Source organism: Tachypleus tridentatus, chromosome 13, assembly GCF_004210375.1.
Source record: "Tachypleus tridentatus isolate NWPU-2018 chromosome 13, ASM421037v1, whole genome shotgun sequence".
NCBI classification, from domain to species: Eukaryota; Metazoa; Arthropoda; class Merostomata; order Xiphosura; family Limulidae; genus Tachypleus; species Tachypleus tridentatus.
The window spans coordinates 53,618,601-53,637,191 of record NC_134837.1 but is presented as its reverse complement, the minus strand read 5'-3'; the positions used below and the strand labels follow the sequence as shown (position 1 = coordinate 53,637,191).

The window sequence follows — 18,591 nt, the reverse complement described above, 5'->3', positions numbered from 1 at the left end:
AGAAAACGTTGCAATATATCCTGTGGAAATGGTAACATTTTATATTCCCATTTATTTATGGTACTCTCAGATAAACTGATTTCTGCAAAAGTATCAGATAGTTCTGCTTAATAAAAGAAGGATAAAAAAAATTCATAAATTTTTAACAAAAACCTTTTTAATAATTTTTTGTTTCTTAACACAGTAATCTTCTCATAAAAAACAAACAGCCTTGTACTAGTAAAAATAGTATTACTTGAGTGTTAAATATGTTTACTGACCACTTGATATTTTGTCAACTTGTTTAAGTTTCTTTTCTTGAAAATGTTAAGTTTTCAAACAGTATATAACGTTTTTTTTTCTCTGTTGTACTTGTAAAATGTTTTTTAAAAAGTATAGTGAAAATATGTAATCTTAAAGGAGTATGTTTTACAAATCATGTGAGGGCATGCATGCTCAAGGATGGTCGTTTAAACTACCAAATACTACATACAACTCTCAAATGGCCATATTATGGTATGTGCACTTAAAATTTTTTTCTGTTTTATCTTTACTATGGGCCTGACATGGCCAAGCACATAAGGCGTGCGACTCGTAATCTGAGGGTCGCGGGTTCGCATCAGCGTCATGCTAAACATGCTCGCCCTCCCAGCCGTGGAGGCGTATAATGTAACGGTCAATCCCACTATTCGTTGGTAAAAGAGTAGCCCAAGAGTTGGCGGTGGGTGGTGATGACTAGTTGCCTTCCCTCTAGTCTTACACTGCTAAATTAGGGACAGCTAGCACAGATAGCCCTCGAGTAGCTTTGTGCGAAATTCAAAAACAAAACAACAAACAATCTTTACTATTCTTTTTTCCCACTGAATATTCACTGCTTAAAAATATTTATTAAGCTTGCTAATGATACCAAAAAACCACATGGGATTAAATATGAAATAAATCACACAATAAAGAGTAATTACCTACTCTGCTTAGTGTACATGATTTCAAGAAGCTAACAAAAAAAGAATAAACTATTCCAATATAGTTTTCTTGAAAATTATTTCAAGTTTATTTTCCATTGACTAAAAGATCACTGTCATCTTTAACTGTAGCAGCTAATTCAGTTTGACTTGTACAGATAATCATGAAAGGGTTGCTTACTGATGAAACACCACTGTTCAAGGTTTCACTCGTATATTTTCCCTCAATACCTAACAACAATTATAATTTTTGTTTTCATGTCACTTCATTTAACAGTTGACTCCCCAAAACCATAATTAACACACCAAATTATTACTTGCTACATAATTCTGAAACAGTATTGTTAGCTATAGAAACATTATTTTACAGACTGGCCATTTTTTATTGTTCATCCTACAGTTTAATCCTTTGTACCTTTTTAACAGACACACACAACTTATATCTGTGTATTTACTTCTATTAAATAAGAAATGTAAATTATTTTATGTAGTTTTGTACTGTTGTAAAAAATAAAATGTAAACAATATGTTCATTCTAATACATTTAAAAATGGCTGGAGTGGGTAGAGAAGGCGAATGTGAACCTGATGATGACTGAAGAAGGTTGAAACATTGTTCACTCCTCTATAAGTGCCTTCTCTACCCCATTCCAGCTATTTTTAAATATATAATTTTCTCTACAAGTGGGTTTTCTCGTCATCATGGATTATGTTCACTCTAATGTTTAAGAAAGAAAATAATGATCATTTCAATAAATAATTACTAGTTCACATAATAAATACATTAGAAAAACATACTGATTCCCATGTGGGTTAGATCCATGGGGTCAAGCATGACTCCATGACAAGTTTATATAGGCAATTCATCATCCTGCTCCCCTGAATTAGTGTATGATTACTTGTCCCTAAATATAATTATAAACCAGTGCACATGACTGGTGACATCTCAGCTAAGCACAAGCCAAAAAGCCACAGAAGATTTGGAAAAAGATGTACTATCATCACATATTCCTGTGGGATAGGCAGATGTTGCCATAGTGTTCAATAGCATTGCAGGCAGATAAACACCTGAAACTGATGGACTCAGGAAAAACTATTTAATGCTTGAACCTGAATTTAAATGGTTCTGCCTTTGAGGTCATTGAACATATTGGCAAGATGTAGCAAGTCCACTGACATAAAGTCATCCACAAGCTGCATCACTGATTTGACCCAGTAAAAAAAAAAAATCCTTTGGGCAAATTCGAGGTTGGAAGAGGATTGTTACTTTGTGAATAGCCAACCATGCAGGTGTGTTCCACCAACTGTACAGGATGGCCTACACTACAACATTATCCACAAATTGGATATACTTATGGACAAATATATTGAGGATCTTCCCAGTGAAGCCGTTAGAAAGCATTTGGATATGAGGAACATTCTTATCATAGACAAGGCAGTTTCCATTGTAACTTGGAGTGAAGTAGTAACTTTGGGCCAGTCATTTGAGGAAGAAGCCCACAGTGACAGCTGTCATGGCTAACTATCAGATGGACTGATCTACTCAGGTACCTACATTGTATCAGACTAGACCCAGTAAACCAAGATTTAACCATATACCCAGACACCCTGACACTTTGATGCAACTACACTGATTTCTAGTGGGCCAGGTTATCCAGTTTTTTTTCCATGGGGTAATTGCAACACCAAATGCTAATATCTCCACCTGGCCATCACCCATGATGGGAAGAGCAGAACATCTGCTTCATTTGTAAACTAGTGAAGCACTGTCATATTTGCTGAGCAGCAAAGGTGGTAAAGTGGTAGGGCTATCAGTTCCAGGTAGTGGCTCAACACATACCACCCAACACTCAGTACCAGCACTTAAGCAGCAAAGTAGGCCAGATTATTGGTATCAGCCATAAAATAAACAAGTTTAGGGTGGCAAACAATAACAAATGGTGGATGCTACAACAAATAGTTTAGAAACCTTATAGAGCCAAAGTTTGATTTGGTTACCAGATTAGGGGAGCAAAGCAAACTGCTTACAATAAAGAATTTAGAAATCAACCCACTTCTTTGGTGAGGGTACAAGGATGAAATGATGAGTTTCTGGCTGACACAGGTATGGTGAGAACACTAGTGGATCTTACAAACATTCATCCCATCCAAATGAGACAACCACTCTAGCCAGTGAATACTGACTTTGTTCTGGCATATGTTTGTAGACAAATGGCACAGGAAAGTATCTTGTTCTGTTTAGAAGATGTCACTCCCTGAATAAAGGTAGTTATCTCAGACCTAAGATCTAGTATTGCCATCATTAGAATTGTTTTGCTACAGTTTTCAGATACTTGTCTGTTCCTGAAGTCATCAATTCCAGGCTCTCACCTGCATGTAGTGCTGCAGGAAACAGCAGAGATCCTCCTTCAGTGTACCCTTAAGCATTAAGGCAAGATCTGCCCTGTTCACTAGGATATATGATGATGGCCAAATCCTTTGTGGTTTCTTGGCTACTGCTTGGGTGAGTTGACAGTAATATTATATGATGAGAGGTTCTTTCTTTAGGTGAACCTTGCTTTAGAGAAATGGATAACTAACTTTAAAAATCTTGAAGAAATGAAAATATGTTGAATCACAATGCTGCATGAATATTATTTTGTCATAGGGTATTGTTTTGGCCCACAATATGGAAATGCTGATGGACTATTTAACAGCAAGATGAGATCTTGTCTGTTTATGGAATGTCTTGATCATGGACACAATTTCGGAGTCCAAACCAGTCATTTCTTCTTAAGCAAAAGCAAGTCATTAAGTAGATTCTGCTGAGGAATGGATGACAAGATTAACATTAGAGTGGCTTTAGAAAAAGCAACTGATAGAACTGAACATAGCATGTTCTCCTTGCTGTGCAACAAGACAAAGCCCAGTTGCACTAATATAGGAGCATAACATGGACATGTAACGTGTGGTAATTAAAAGAGTATAAAAGCTATTATGCCATGGTTCTTCAGCTGTGCTGCAAGTAGTGTCTCCAAGATAAATATGGTGAAATATTCTTCAGACTTTGTATAAAACAAAGACTGGAGGGTATAAAATTATTATCAACACATGTCCTAACAGCTGATAGCAATTCTTTTGACCACATTTGAGTTAAGATGTTTGGTGACAATGTGAATAATGTAAGATGTCTGCTGATCGAAAAAAGAACTATCCAAGGCAATGTAAAATTTAAAAGAAAATTACTGAGTCTCCTCTGAAGGAGACAGCCATGATATCATTGGTACATTTCTTTGTGAAAGATTTATTATATGTGTAACATAGTTAAAGGGTTTATTTTCATTTGTCAAAGTATGATTTGAAAGATAAAGTTATGAAATGTGCTGTATATTGCTATATAATAAAGCTGAATAGCCTAACTTCTCTTAAGGACTTAGAAACATTTTTTAACATTGCAAAGTTGTCTTTTTCCTTTGTTTGTTTTTCACTCATACAACTTTTGTGACATATTCTATCATTGGGCATGTTCTTATGAATTATTTGAAAAATACATTTCATTCCACAGAGCAATAACAAATTAGCTTAACTCTTCTACTTTTTAATGATGTTTATACACCCACTTTCAGTTGTAGACTAAATTGCATACAGCCTAGGGCATACAGTTTCAGCCCTAACTACACAATTAAACGTAGGTCTAACCTCAAATATATTAATTATAAGGCTCAAAATGTACAACCAACTTGATAACTAGTTTTGTTAAAAAATTAAACACAACTTACCAAGTAACTAAATACTTTAAGAAATGCAATAATTCTCACTGAACACTCATTCCATATTTAAATGAATAGTTTACTGAACTATAAAACTCTAATTATTTAAATATATTTATACTAATGTATCCATGTAGATCTTATTAAAATTTGCTAGATGTTAACCTCTTGAGTTCTCTGCTAACATCTAAATTAAAACATGGAAAATATAGCTTACAAAAAAACTTATAAGCACTTATGACTAACTGGGCTTACCTGGTGCAGTTTTGTAAAACATTTTACTATATTACACTTTCATAGTTGACATTTAAAGAATTTGTATTGTACAAGTTTTTTCAAACAAACACAGTATCTAAATTCTAGACTTTGTGACATTACTGAGCATCTGATATTATTATACAATGTTAACTTGTCATGGTCCACTGTTTTCTATTGCAAATTTGGTTGCTGCAACACTTCCAAAGAGAAATTGATCTGGCAGTACCACTTAAATATATATAATGTTGATTTTAATTCTAGTACTAAGTCATTTTATTTTCTATTTGATAATATTACCTCTATAATTATCTAACCATTGTTAAAGAAATAACTGCTATTCAAAATCAATACAAGTGATTTTGATGATTAATAAAGATTAAAAACATTTAAAACTTATAACTGTATTTTATCATCTATGTAAATAACAATATTACAAAATTAATATTAAAATATTTAAACAGTAGAAATTGGATGTTAACTGACATTATTTAACTTACTCACATGTCAAGCTTATGTTTTCATTTATATGTTACCACCATTCAAACCAAAATACCAGTTTATTATCATTTTAGTAACAGAAAACTTGACTAAGTTTCTCATAATACTTTTAATCATTAAATAAACTCAAGATAAAACTAAAAATTAAGAATAGTCAAAATTTATAATGCTTTTATTATGTATTTATTTACTTTCTTGAATAAATATGACCCTCTTAATTCTATATATTATGAATTTGACTCTTAAATGGTTTTTCTTAGGAAGTGAAAATTGAAATCAGTTGACAAGTGAAACTTTGACTGCCTCTCAACAGATTCTTTAGTCAATTAAGTTACCAAATCTGAATTTTCTTTTAATTGGCCATTAACAACAGATGGTGACAAGACTAACAAGCAGGTACATCATTTCACAAAACCATAGGTATTGCAAGACCATCAGTAAAACCCTAATCTGAAACCAAAGCTAATAAATAAGAGGAAATATAAGTTTGTTATAGTATTAGGACTTCAAAGAAAAGAAAACTTTTTGTAAAGACTATAAAATGCTATGTAGAAAACTTTAAAATAAAAGCTTTTCAATAACTTTATAACCTTTCCATCCATGTAATTCAACTATGTTAAACCTATATTTAAAGAAACAAAAGTAATACAAGCAAGCCTGTGGATATTTATGGCTGTAGAAACCTGATAATTAATAAATATTCTTCATGTCTTCATCTGTGCTTAACTGATTTTTATTGTACTTTACATTGAATGTAAAATGTCTATTATTTACCCAAACTCAATAATCATACAAAATAATGCTATATTTAAAAATAATGCCTACACTGTCAGTTAACACAACAGGCATACAGTTTCAAGTACCTTGTAAAGTTTATTGAAACAAAGCTCTAATGGCTGATAAATAAATCAAATGAAAACTTGTGAGGTTTAGAGATAAGGGGTATGTGAATGGTATATATACAACAGTTGATGGCCAAAATACAAAAACATTAATTAAGGTATAGCCACAAAGTATTTTGTAAAGGTTAACAGTTTAATATGCAAGTTGATTTTTTTTAACTTTCTCATATGAATATCATGTAGCTTTTGTTTTATAAATCCATGTGCTACATTTAAAAAGGTATTAAAAACAAAACAGCAATCCAGCTTGTGAGCTTTTGGTTCCAATATACAAGGATAATGTATTCCAAGACCAAATCAGCTTGTGTGTTTTTGATTTGTATACACATTGAGTCTTCCAAGACCACATCTCAGCTCATGAGCTTAGATTTCTCTAAACATTTACAGTCTTCTAGATTACATCTGACCACAGAAACTCTAATAGCCACTAAATATTCACTAGTACTTAATGTGCTATAAAATATTTACAATTAAACATGAATACTGATTATGATAAAGTTGCACTGGATCAATCAATGGGTACTTGCTGCAGTGGTGCCGAGCAATATGGTCAATAAAGAGATTACTGAATATAGTTCATTTTTTAAATTATTACTTTTAGCAAAGCAATGTGCAAGTAGTTCGTAAGTGTGAAAATTAAAGTAATAATTTTTTCAAAAAACATTTTTGTACTGAGCCTATTACAATCATAATTAAGGACTAAAATAAAAAACAAACTAAACTTCAATAGACGTTTTACTTTCACACATTTCCAAGACTTGTTCACAAATCAATGAACAATATTAGATGTTTTTGAATAGAAAAAGTGGTGCTTTTGAACAACAAAGCATACAGACAGAAAAAAAACATCTCATGCATTCATGTGCACACACATACTTAGATCATACCAGTATTCATACAACATACCAACAACAGCAGCAGATTATGTTTCCTGTACTCGATTAATGTACTGTCTTCCTATCTCTTTTTGTAGTAAAGGTATTTATGATCTGTTTTATGTTAAGCAATTATAACAAGTCATTTTCTATACACAAAAATGCCATTGTATTTAGTCTGTCTTAGCATTGAGAATGGCCTTTCTCCCGAGCAACTGCTTGACACCAAGCACAGGTATCTCTAACATCTCAGAAGCCTTTGAGAATGAAGAATCAAAAGATATATTTTCAATAACTTTCTATCAAAACTCTGCAGAAATTTTTTGATATTCAGCTTTTTTTCAGCCAAACTGGCATTACAGCTCCAACAGTCTTGCTTGTGTATATGTGTATACAATATTTAATGGAGGTGAAAATAAATCTAGTTTTGTGCCAACTCACAAAACTCTATTTGATAAATTAGAACTTCAATTAATTTTCTTTTAAATGCAACAGAATTACATAGTTTCTAAAATCATTTGATAATAGTTTTATTCAATTGTGAGAGTAACTTTGCACTTTGACTTAATTTTAATAAGTTTTTTTTCCAATTTTGCACAAAGCTACAAGAGAGCTATCAGCACTAGCCATCCCGAATTTAGCAGTGTAAGACTAGAGGGAAGGCAGCTAGTCATCACCACCCACTGCCAACTCTTGGACTACTCTTTTACCAACAAATAATGGGATTGACCATCACATAATAATGCCCCCACAGCTGAAAGGGCGAACATGTTTGGTGTGATTGAACTAATTAAATCAATTTTACTGATTAGCTACAGAACTACATAACACCTACACACATTTACCACAAAAGATACTACATTAGTTATAATTAATTGATGAGCAGCATTTCTAAAAGTTGGGTCATGAAAAAACTGAAAAAAACCACACAATCATCAACTTTAAGTATAAGTTTCCACTTAAGAATACTGGTTAATTATGCTGACATTCCACAGATAAGTACAAGCTTCAAAGGTAACAAACTATTTATCATCTGTCATTTACATTATCACATTTCAGCTTGTGTTTGTTCATGTATGGGTTTCTTAATATGTAATTTGTCAGTTCAGTTTCTATCCATATGCACTAAATTTGGATAAAAATTATCAATCATTTTTCAGGTTGAAAATTTCTGACAAATTGGAGAAAATTTTTATAAATAATTTCTCGAGGTTTGACTCAACTAAATTGGTTTTTTTTTTGTAAGTGAGATGTCTCCCTAAATGATATACATTTTCTATGTATCTAAAAAAAGTTTAATTTTTGAGAACTTGAAACTCAACAAAATTAAACTTTTGAAGCACATTAAACATCTTCAACACATGTACAATGAAACTAATACCTGAAACATGCACACAAAGAACTTCTTTCCAAGTCTAGACAAAAAATATATTTTGTGCTTTTTTTCAACAACCTGCTTCAGAAAACTGTTTGATTGATTAACTAATTACATTTTCTTAGAGACTAATTACTATCTCAAGAACTATTGATGGGTCTACATGACCTTACTTGTTTCTGAAACAAATTTTTCAAAATTATTTATGCACCAAACTGTTTGTGGACCCATTACTTGTGTGATTACAGGGTCCTTGAAAACATAAAAGTTACACACACAATAATAATGATAATATCAAAATTTAAATTAATTTTATGATCACTGCTTGAGTTTCAAATTAGTGATTTCAACCAATTATTTTGATCGGATCTTTACATTAAGTTTTATGAAATAAAATGTAAAAATAACAAACCACAATAATAAATTGTCTAAAAATAAGTTGGTAATTTGAGGGTTCAATGCTTTCAGTGTTTAAACAGTATGACTGTATATTATATAAAACTTGTTTGGTTCATTCACCTCATTTTTTTCTCTGCATGGTTTCTGTGGTTAATTACTTATTGAGTTGCTGTTCCTCAAAATCAGTGAAATTCTGTGGATACAACCTGAATTTAAAAATTCTTTATTGTAATGATTCAACAGTTCTCATTAATAAACTTACAACAGATTATTTCTTTCATAAATCTTTAACTTCTTAAACAGCTAGCACAAAATAAAAATTCAAATCACAATAAAACTTTGAAATGAGCTTCATTTTTCTACCATTTTATCCAGCTAAACATACCAATTTGATTATCAACAAGAAATAACACCATTTCCTTCCAAAAGTTGTTGCAATGACTACTTGAGAATTTGGATTTACAACACAAAGAGAATGTATATTTTATATTACAACATAAAGGAGTCACAAAGGATTGGAAAAATTTAGCTTTTCTTCTACTGATGTATCAACAACTACTATGTCAGGAATGACAAAGGAAGAAGGAAACTTACAAACAGGTGCTGATTTGGAAAGTTCATTCTCAGTAGTATCACCAACAAATTTCTGTAAAGAAAGTGTAGACAAGTGTTTACATTGCTTTCTAGCAGTCAAACGTTTTCTGGGCAAGTCAATATTAGACATCTTCTTTGTTATTGAGGTATTTTGTTGTAAAGATGGTGATGTAGCTAGTTTATTCAGGCTATTTATGCAAATATCTGATGAAGAAAGATGTTCAAGTGTTTCTGATCTATCAGAGACTGAAAAAACATTCTTTTTCTCTTCATTTGAATGCATTTCTTGTATTACACTGGATCTGATGAAAATTTCAGGTGTGTTACAAGTGTTCCATTTCCTTTTGGCTAGCTGAGACAAATGGCTACTGGAGGCAATTTTCCAAAATGATTTTTTTTTCTGTCTCAACTGTGGTACTGAGCAAGACCTTTTCTTGCTAATGACCTGGTGCTTCACACATTCCTGTTTAATTCTGCTACACTTCATGATTGTTCTTGGCTCATCAGAGGATGAAAAAACACTAGAAGAGGAGTATGTTTTATCTCTAAAAACTGAACTTAATGGACTTCTGTTGACATCATTTTGCACTGTATAAGTAAATATTTTGGAAGTCTCAAGATTTTTCATGCATCTGGATTCAGTGGTATGTTTAGCATCAGGAGAAACAATGCTACATTTAGTAACTGGGGTGGAGCAAATCTGTTCACAAGACTTCACAGTAGGAGCTGGTGGACTTATCTCAAGAGTCATGTATGTTGGAGAATTCTGCTTATCTGTGTCTAGAGGTAGAGGTTTATGTCTTTGTTGTATGCAAACTTTTGAATGGTTTGAATTAGAAGAGATTTTCTTTTCACCAGTATGGGGGTCTCATAATCTGAGGTATGTATAACTACATTGTTATTTATATCCTCAGAATCCAGCTTTTCAACAGGTGACATGTTTGCTGTTAAAAAATAATTAGAATCAAGTAAGTGGTATTCCACACATAAATTTCCATAGACCAGCACTTTCTGGCTTTTTATTACCAGCAAATTTTACTGTTTAAAAAAACAACAACAACAGGATTTCAGTGCTTTGAATTTTGGGTTAGACTAAATTTGAGCATTTATACAAGAAAATTATTTACCACTTGCTATGATTTCAGCAAAATTAAATATTTTATATGCAAAATGTGAATTAACGTGCAATACACTGAATCCACAAGACACTGATAAACGTACAAGTGAATTTACATAAATTTAATACTAATTTAATGAACATATTTGAATAAATAATTTATAACACTAAACGATGGTTTATTTTGGTCAAGTAAACCCATCATGAAAGTACATCATTCCCTCTTAAATTAATGTGAACCTCATATATTTGATATATCTTATTTTTAATTTTGCAGCAGTATTTTAAGTGCAGAAAATGAATCAAGTTTAGGCCATAACTGAAACATTATTAACTTTAATAACACAATTCAAATTTTGCTAGACAATTCACATTAATTATTTTCTTCATCTGTTGTTGATCCTGAATAAATTATTCAAGAATATAGTTATTTTAATCAATCGCAAAACATCCATGTGCGAAAGGCTAAAGAGAAAGATTTTGCTGAGGATCTCCCACCTCTACCCACTTATCACTGCATCTCTTCTCTACCAAGTTTATATGAATAATGATTTCCTTTATTCCTTGGCCCTCCTTTTGTCACATAATCAATTTTATTCCAAATTTTTTGAAAAATAATTTTGGAATTATTGTAATCTGACAGTAATTACAGTTATCATTACTTGAAACTTCTCTTATTCCTTTATCAAAAGCAAAGAGTTATGAGAATTAATCAGTTGAGATGAGGGTAAACACCTTTTTACTTAGCTCAAAGCATCATTAGAAATTATTTCTAAAATTTCACACAACAATGCCACACCTGTGATTTTAAATTCATAACATTCACAAGTTAACTATGAGATAACAACAACTGAATCAAGTTTTTATCATTATATTTAATATTTATTAACAAATTTTCATGCCCTTTCATCATAAACAACTTCTCTCTGCAACTTTTTTCTTCCTCATCTGCCTGTCAGTCAGTGATGACTGAGACATCATTTCCTGAAGTTATATAAATTGTTTCTGTAGCTTAGATGGTAAATTCTTGATCCACAGATCCAGTTACATATATCACAGACAAGGTTTCTATTGCTTGATATTGTTTAATTCTGATCTTGCCTTGTCTCTTTTGATTCTTTTCTTGGAGTTTAATTTCAACAGGTAAAGAGTAAGAGAGGTAAATACCTGTGGTATTGGGAAAAACAAAAGGTGTGAAACACAGCTACCCAAAAATTCAAGATCAAGGAGACAGAAGACCCTTGGTCCAAAAATCAAGTGAGGAACAGTGGGTTGACCATAAGAAAAACCCTGGACACAGAAACCAATGATGGGAAATGTTCTGTTTGCATTAAGGAACTTCCATAGAGAAAGGGTGGATGAAACAAGCCAGCAAAGAAGTTAACATTCAGAAGCCAGATTTACTTGCCAACAACTGGAGAAAAACCAGATGTGAAGATGGAGGGCAGGAAGGTCCAGAGGAAACACTGGTGACCAAGAAGTGATGGAGTCAGGGGTGTAGGTAATGGAGTAGGAAAATGTAGTTGGAGAAGCCATGAAAACCACAGCTGAGAGAGCCAGGAAGGAGTTGTCAAAAGTACTAAACAGGAATGTGAAAGATAATCAAAATCAGCTGAAAATGGGAGGATAGACAAATGTGTGTGTCAAATCCTGGCTGAAAACATTAATAGCCACAATAAGACAACAAGAGATCAGAGACCCAAAACAAAGCAATTTGTGGTCAAGGGATGTACTAAAAGCTTCAATGTGAGGATGCCTCATTGAAGTCAATACCAATGGAAAACAGAAGGATCAAGAGAGACCACTCTGTCAAATAATTTTACTTGGATGAGAAATTGATATGTGACAAGAGAAAGAGAAAGCACCTGAAACATAACATGCAATGGTAAAAATACTGAGTGTATGGGCCCAAAAAGTAGCTCCAATATCAGAATACAGATGGATCAAGAATGGGTGCTACCCAGGTGACTGAGATAAGTAAATACTAAAAAAAATTGGAATGGATCATTACCAGACAATTTCTGGTCAGATGGAGAAATTAACCAAAATATGACTTACAGTGAGAAGCTCTAGGATGTTGGTATGATAAGACCTCCCAGCTGCAAGTCAAAATCCCCCATCCAATGGGATGCATCTAAGAAATGTACAAATCCTGACAAAGAGGAGGGTGTGGAACACTCCCTAACATGCAAGTTGTGTCTAAGCACTGATGCAGATTATAAACAAGGGTAGGAGGAAGGGTAATAAGAGCCAACAAAGGATTCCTTGAAGATTCCACTAGCCATGAAGAGCCTGCATAAAAGTCTGAACTAAGGAGAAAATGGCTACCTTGGAAAATCACATCCCCAAAAGTGAAAGACCTTTTAAGATGCAATAGAACTGAATCCCCTATAGAACAAAGTCAAAGAGGAGAAGGATACATCTGACCAAGATGGGGGTTGAAAAACACTAACCCTCAAATGGACAAGATAATGGATAGATCACAGTATGAGCTTCTCTAGCTTGATTAACCAACCCACAATGGCTACCTTGAGGAGCATATGATGAAGGTAATTGGTGGACTCCTGTTCTGAATGAACTAGCAGTAGCCAGTCATCCAAAGAAAGAGGAAAATGCAACCAGAGGGGATGCAAGTGACAAACAAACACTCTGACCAACTAACAAAACATACAGGGCAAAAGAAAGTCTGAAGGGCATTGCACAAAAATGGATAAATCACCTTATGAAGAACAAATTAAAGAAATGGTAGCAAGTGATGAGGTATTGGGATATGCAAAGAAACATTTACAATACTTATATAATCATCTATGAGCCTGGATAAAAACTCACCTAATAATGAGAAACAAATCCTAGGAAAAACCGGGGCAGACTGACACAGGACAGATCTATTAGAGGCCACCAGTTTCTGATTTTTCAAATGATAAACAACCTGGATAAAAATGACAAACAAATACAATAGCCTGTTGAAATAGAAAATCTAGTACTGCTTCAGATAAATGCTAGCTGGTGGGAGGATCTCAAGTCAAGAACAGAGAAAAGAGTAAGTCCCTCTGATGAAACCCAAAGAACCCATGGATCTGCAGAGAAGGGCTGCCAAAATATAACAAAATCAAATAGGCAAGATCTCACCAGATCAGAACCAATTGGTCATTCACTGGTACTGTTGGCAACAAGCTCATCTACATTTAATAAAACAATGAGATGAGAAGCTCCTGGACGGAGGAACAAGGAAGGGAAGATAAGGACCAGAATTAGAAACAGGGATAGGAGTTTGTTGTGGCTACAACTGAGACAAACATGCAATCAAAGAAGAGTAGAGTTTTGACACATTGGTTATGCATGTGATTTCAAAATTTCAGATATATACCATCAAAGAAAACAGCAAGAAAGAGGTGATAAATGAATCTGGGACAAGATCACATCACAACCCAGAAGATTTCAACAATAATGAAATCACACGTGTAAATCAAGAGTTGAAGATGACAAATGAGCTGATGTGGAGATAATAAGAGATCATATGAAAGTGGGGAAATTGACAAAACATTACATACCTGAAAAATAAAAATGATATATTAGGTATAGCTGATTTTGCAGGTGGGGTATTAAAAGATAGCAAAATATAGTGGTGTAAAAAAACTAACAAGTGTACATTGGCTCAAAATAGTTTGGTTTACACAGGAGACTTAGTGGAGCAATATCATGAGTGTGTGTTTTTTATAGCAAAGCCACATCATGCTATCTGCTGAGCTCACCAAGGGAACAATATCATGAGATAGAGATTGACCCATATAATGATCAATCTCATGGCAGATAATAGCAGAGAAATCCAGTGACAGGTCTCCCCACCTGCAGCCTGTGAAATAGTGCTAAAGGTATGACATCCAAAGTAGGAGCATGAGCTTTAGAATTCATTGTAAAGATACACAAATCAAACACAACTGTTTGATGTAAGGTATACAAGTGTGAGAAAAAAAAAATAAAGACTCAGAAATTAAGTTACACATTTCTTCAATGTAAATAAAAAGAAATTCACACTTCAGAAATTAAACTATTAAAATCATGAAAGTGATTCATATGAAAAGCAACAAAATAAAAAAAAACACGTATGAATGTGATTGCTGCCAAACAAGAGGTGGTAGAGTTTGACAGAATTGAATAGAGTGAGTCATATGCATCATGAGAGTATGCTGCATTCTTATTGGTTCAGAGTGGACACATAATGACTTGATGAGAGATACATTAGAGTCAGTTAATTCCAATTAAATGGAAATAAAAGGCTTGTGGTACGCATAAATGTTTTTGCACCTAAAGGTTAACACCGAACGAGATTAGCTATTCGCATGATAAGAGGCAATGTAACATATTGAAATACTTCCCTGATGGATGTTTTATGCTATTGTGCATCTTTAATTAATTTTGTCTGTGAAGAGGAAAGGCTTAAGTATATTCTCATCTGCTGATACTCATCCAGACACACCATTGCAGAGATACATGATGCTAACCAGTATGAGTGAGCAGCCAAATTTGTTAGTAGGTGTTACATTCTAATCTGTTTTATCAGAAGCTATTGCAAGGACATTTAAATTATCACACAGAGATCCTGGTGTTGTTCAAAGCTTTATTCTGTGATTATCAAAGTGTAAATATCATGTCCACTGTGCTACCCTTGCTTCTGAATCTACTGCCACATAACAGATAGTTTGTAAACTATATTAAGTAGTTGAGGATTATTTTTGTGACGACTTTACTTGTACTGCATCACAATGATATTTTTCTGTAGTTTTCAAAGTCACTTCAGTTTTCCTGCACTCATAGAATGTGATAAGCACACTCTTACAGTCTTTGACTAGCTCCACTTTTCTTAATAAGCTCCAGGTATTTGTCTTCTAGATTAAAACATCCATTTTGTAAACCACCACTGGTATGCCATCATTACCACGGATTCTGTCTGATTTAATCTTCTTAATTGTCATGAGTATTTCTGTTAGCACTGGTAATTCATTTGTTATTTCTGATTGATATCTGTTCCATGTCTTTCAGTCTCTCTTCAATAAGTTCAAGAAGTGTTCCTGCCAACACTTAAAGAACTGTTGATTCTCTTTGATCAAGGTGTAGCCATCTGCACTTTTCACTGATCTTGCTTTGGTCCTTATACAAGCTTTATTGCTTCAAAGAAACTTCTGGAATTTCCTTGGTCAGCATATGACTGGAGTTTATCTAGCAAAGCTTGACTTGCATTTTGGTTGTAATAGTTTTGAAAAAGGAATAACATTACTGGTTTTCTTTTAAAGCATTTCTTGCTATGCTAGATTCCTTTCATTTAATAGTTTTTGGATATGTGTTAAGTATATCATTTTGATGGAAAAGTTATTGAGAGAAATTTGAATCTGCCATTCACTTACATTCTATAAATGATAGATGTATTATTATTTTAGTAATAAAATGTACTGTAGCATCATTTATGGCTTTGATTTTCTTGCATACCATTTATACAAACTTTATTCCAAGGGTTATTTTCAATTTGGAGTTTATTCAAGTAAAGCCTCTCAGTGTGTCTGTACCAAACATTTTTAGTTACATCACATAATTAAACAAGAACCATAAAGAATAAAGTAAAAAGCAAATGGAGAGAATATTAGATAAAATACAATGTGTTTAAATAGTTATTAAGACTTATGGTCTTAATATTATTTTATGGTCCATAAAAGCTAATAACATAATTAATCTACAAGTGCCATAATTTGCACAATGATTTAAAAGCTATAAGTAAAAACATGTAAAATGATACCATTACTTTGCACAACAGAAATGTCAGAAAAGTAAATTATGGGCAATAGATAATTTTCTTACAAGAGAAAATTATGTTAAGAAAGATGTGAGGACAACTCTTACTCTCTAAGTTTCAGTCCAATCTGGATGGAAATTAGAAACTAAGTTTAATATGGAAAGGATATTTCACACATGCTCACTCGAAGGCACCTGCAACTGACTTGAAGCTTTGCCTTCATGTTGATAATCCATATAAGGATTATTAAAACATAATACACCAAAGACACAGCAAAGAAGGATTAAGACAGTGTTTACCCAAACTCATACTTAGCAGGACCACTATGCTAAAACAAAATTATATATAAGAGAGAGAGTGGGTAAATGACTATTCTATCCACATGAATGAATGTGTACAATATGCCATGCCTGCATGTGGTATCATAAGCTTTCTGAAAATCAAAAATGGTAGACACAAGGTGCTCTCTCTCAAGAAAAGCTTCCATGATTGACATTCCATTACAGATCCTAGTTAGCAGTAACTACAGTGGTGATGGAGAGGAGGTTCTTTGATTAAAATATAAAATAGTATTAAACATCCTTCCCTGAGCTGTAAACTTTACACAGACAGCTAATCAAAACAATAGGTCTATAATTAGAAGAAATCATAGGATCATTCCCAGGATTAGAAAGAGGAATGATAGTAGTTGAATGCTATAAATCTGGAAACTCTTCCTCCTGTCAACTCTTATTATTAAGAACCAGAAAAAGATTAAGAAAGGCAAGAAATAAAGAAAAACAGTGCAGTGTCTCACAACTAGCATCACCTGGTCCAATTTACGTGTTGCCAAATGATATACACGTGACTTAAGTACTCCTGAAGTGAACAGTTTAGTTGTGTAAAGACACTTGTCCTGAAAAGAAGGCAGGGTTCTTTTGGTGTTTCCTGATGGGCAAGAATTTTGTGGAATGGGTGAAGTAGTTTAAGCAGTGGAAAACTACTCTTCAAATACATTAGCAATACTTTGTGAATAAGCAATTTCTTGCCCACAAGGTTGCAATACTGAAAGGAATGTATACTTCCTAAAAACAATCTTTAATTAAACTCACAAACATAATTATTATCATTTACGTACGGATGAAGGACAGCACCTTTATTACACAGTCATTTCTCTAAATCTTATTATGAACTTAAGATATTTCAAAATAATGAATTAATATTCCATGTTAAACTTCAAGAAAGTATTACTATTTGTATAGAAAGGGTTTAAAATTCAATTACTAAACTGATAGCTTGAGCTTGAGAGAAGAAGCCAAATATTAAAATACCAACACTATAATAAGATATTTGCAGGATACATGGGCCACTTAAGTCATTGTTTGCCAATTTCCCTGGTCATAATTGTGGTATGTTACCTGATATTGAAGGACACTTGATTACATTGTTGCATAACATGCAATTATAGTCGCATCTCCTATAAACAGAACAATTATTATCACCAAATAATGAAAAAAGGAACAAAGTCAGCTAAGATAACGTCAACTTAATGACTTCCTTGACCAAGTGTTATGTGCAGCTGAACGTATTCGGAAATAACTAATGCACTAAGAATAAGAAGGTAGAAATTCAAGATATATTTACGTACCACAGTTTCCTTACTTCCCTAATGCATCCTTATCCTCAAGCCAACAATTCATTTAAACTATAAAGTCATTACCTTTTTCTTGCTCCTATAGATATTTAAATGCAACAAAGATGACAGAGCCTTTTCTTACTTTTACAATTGGAGACCAAATTTCACAACTGAGTAGAACACAATAATTATAACTCTATTTCAACAATATCTTACTTAAAAATACCTAAGAATCAATTTTTGTAGCTTTGTAAAATGTATTTAATTTGCAAAAAATATTTAAAATTGTTTGCACTTTAATCTTAGTGCAGTTCCAACACGTATTACTTGTAACTAAAGCTATTACAGATTAAAAACTTTTTGCCCTTTTCAAAGTAAATATTTATTTACCAATATCCTATTACACTGTGAAGGTACCTATTCAAGGTTTATTTCTCAGAACTTTTAATTTACTCTAATGATAATATTCTAGAAAGATGTGTTG

At 33.0% G+C, this 18,591-nt stretch overlaps 1 protein-coding gene across 2 annotated transcripts in view; it reads right to left on the bottom strand.

The window, feature by feature from the left end:
- Positions 1-9,203: 9,203 nt before the first annotated feature.
- LOC143239485 (uncharacterized) overlaps positions 9,204-18,591 on the bottom strand; it is a 29,049-nt gene continuing 19,661 nt past the window's right edge. For both annotated transcript variants that reach the window (XM_076480586.1, XM_076480585.1), the window contains one exon: positions 9,204-10,534. In XM_076480586.1, coding sequence (XP_076336701.1) covers positions 10,493-10,534 — 42 coding nt within the window. In that variant the 3' untranslated portion in view covers positions 9,204-10,492. The remainder of the gene's footprint in view (positions 10,535-18,591) is intronic.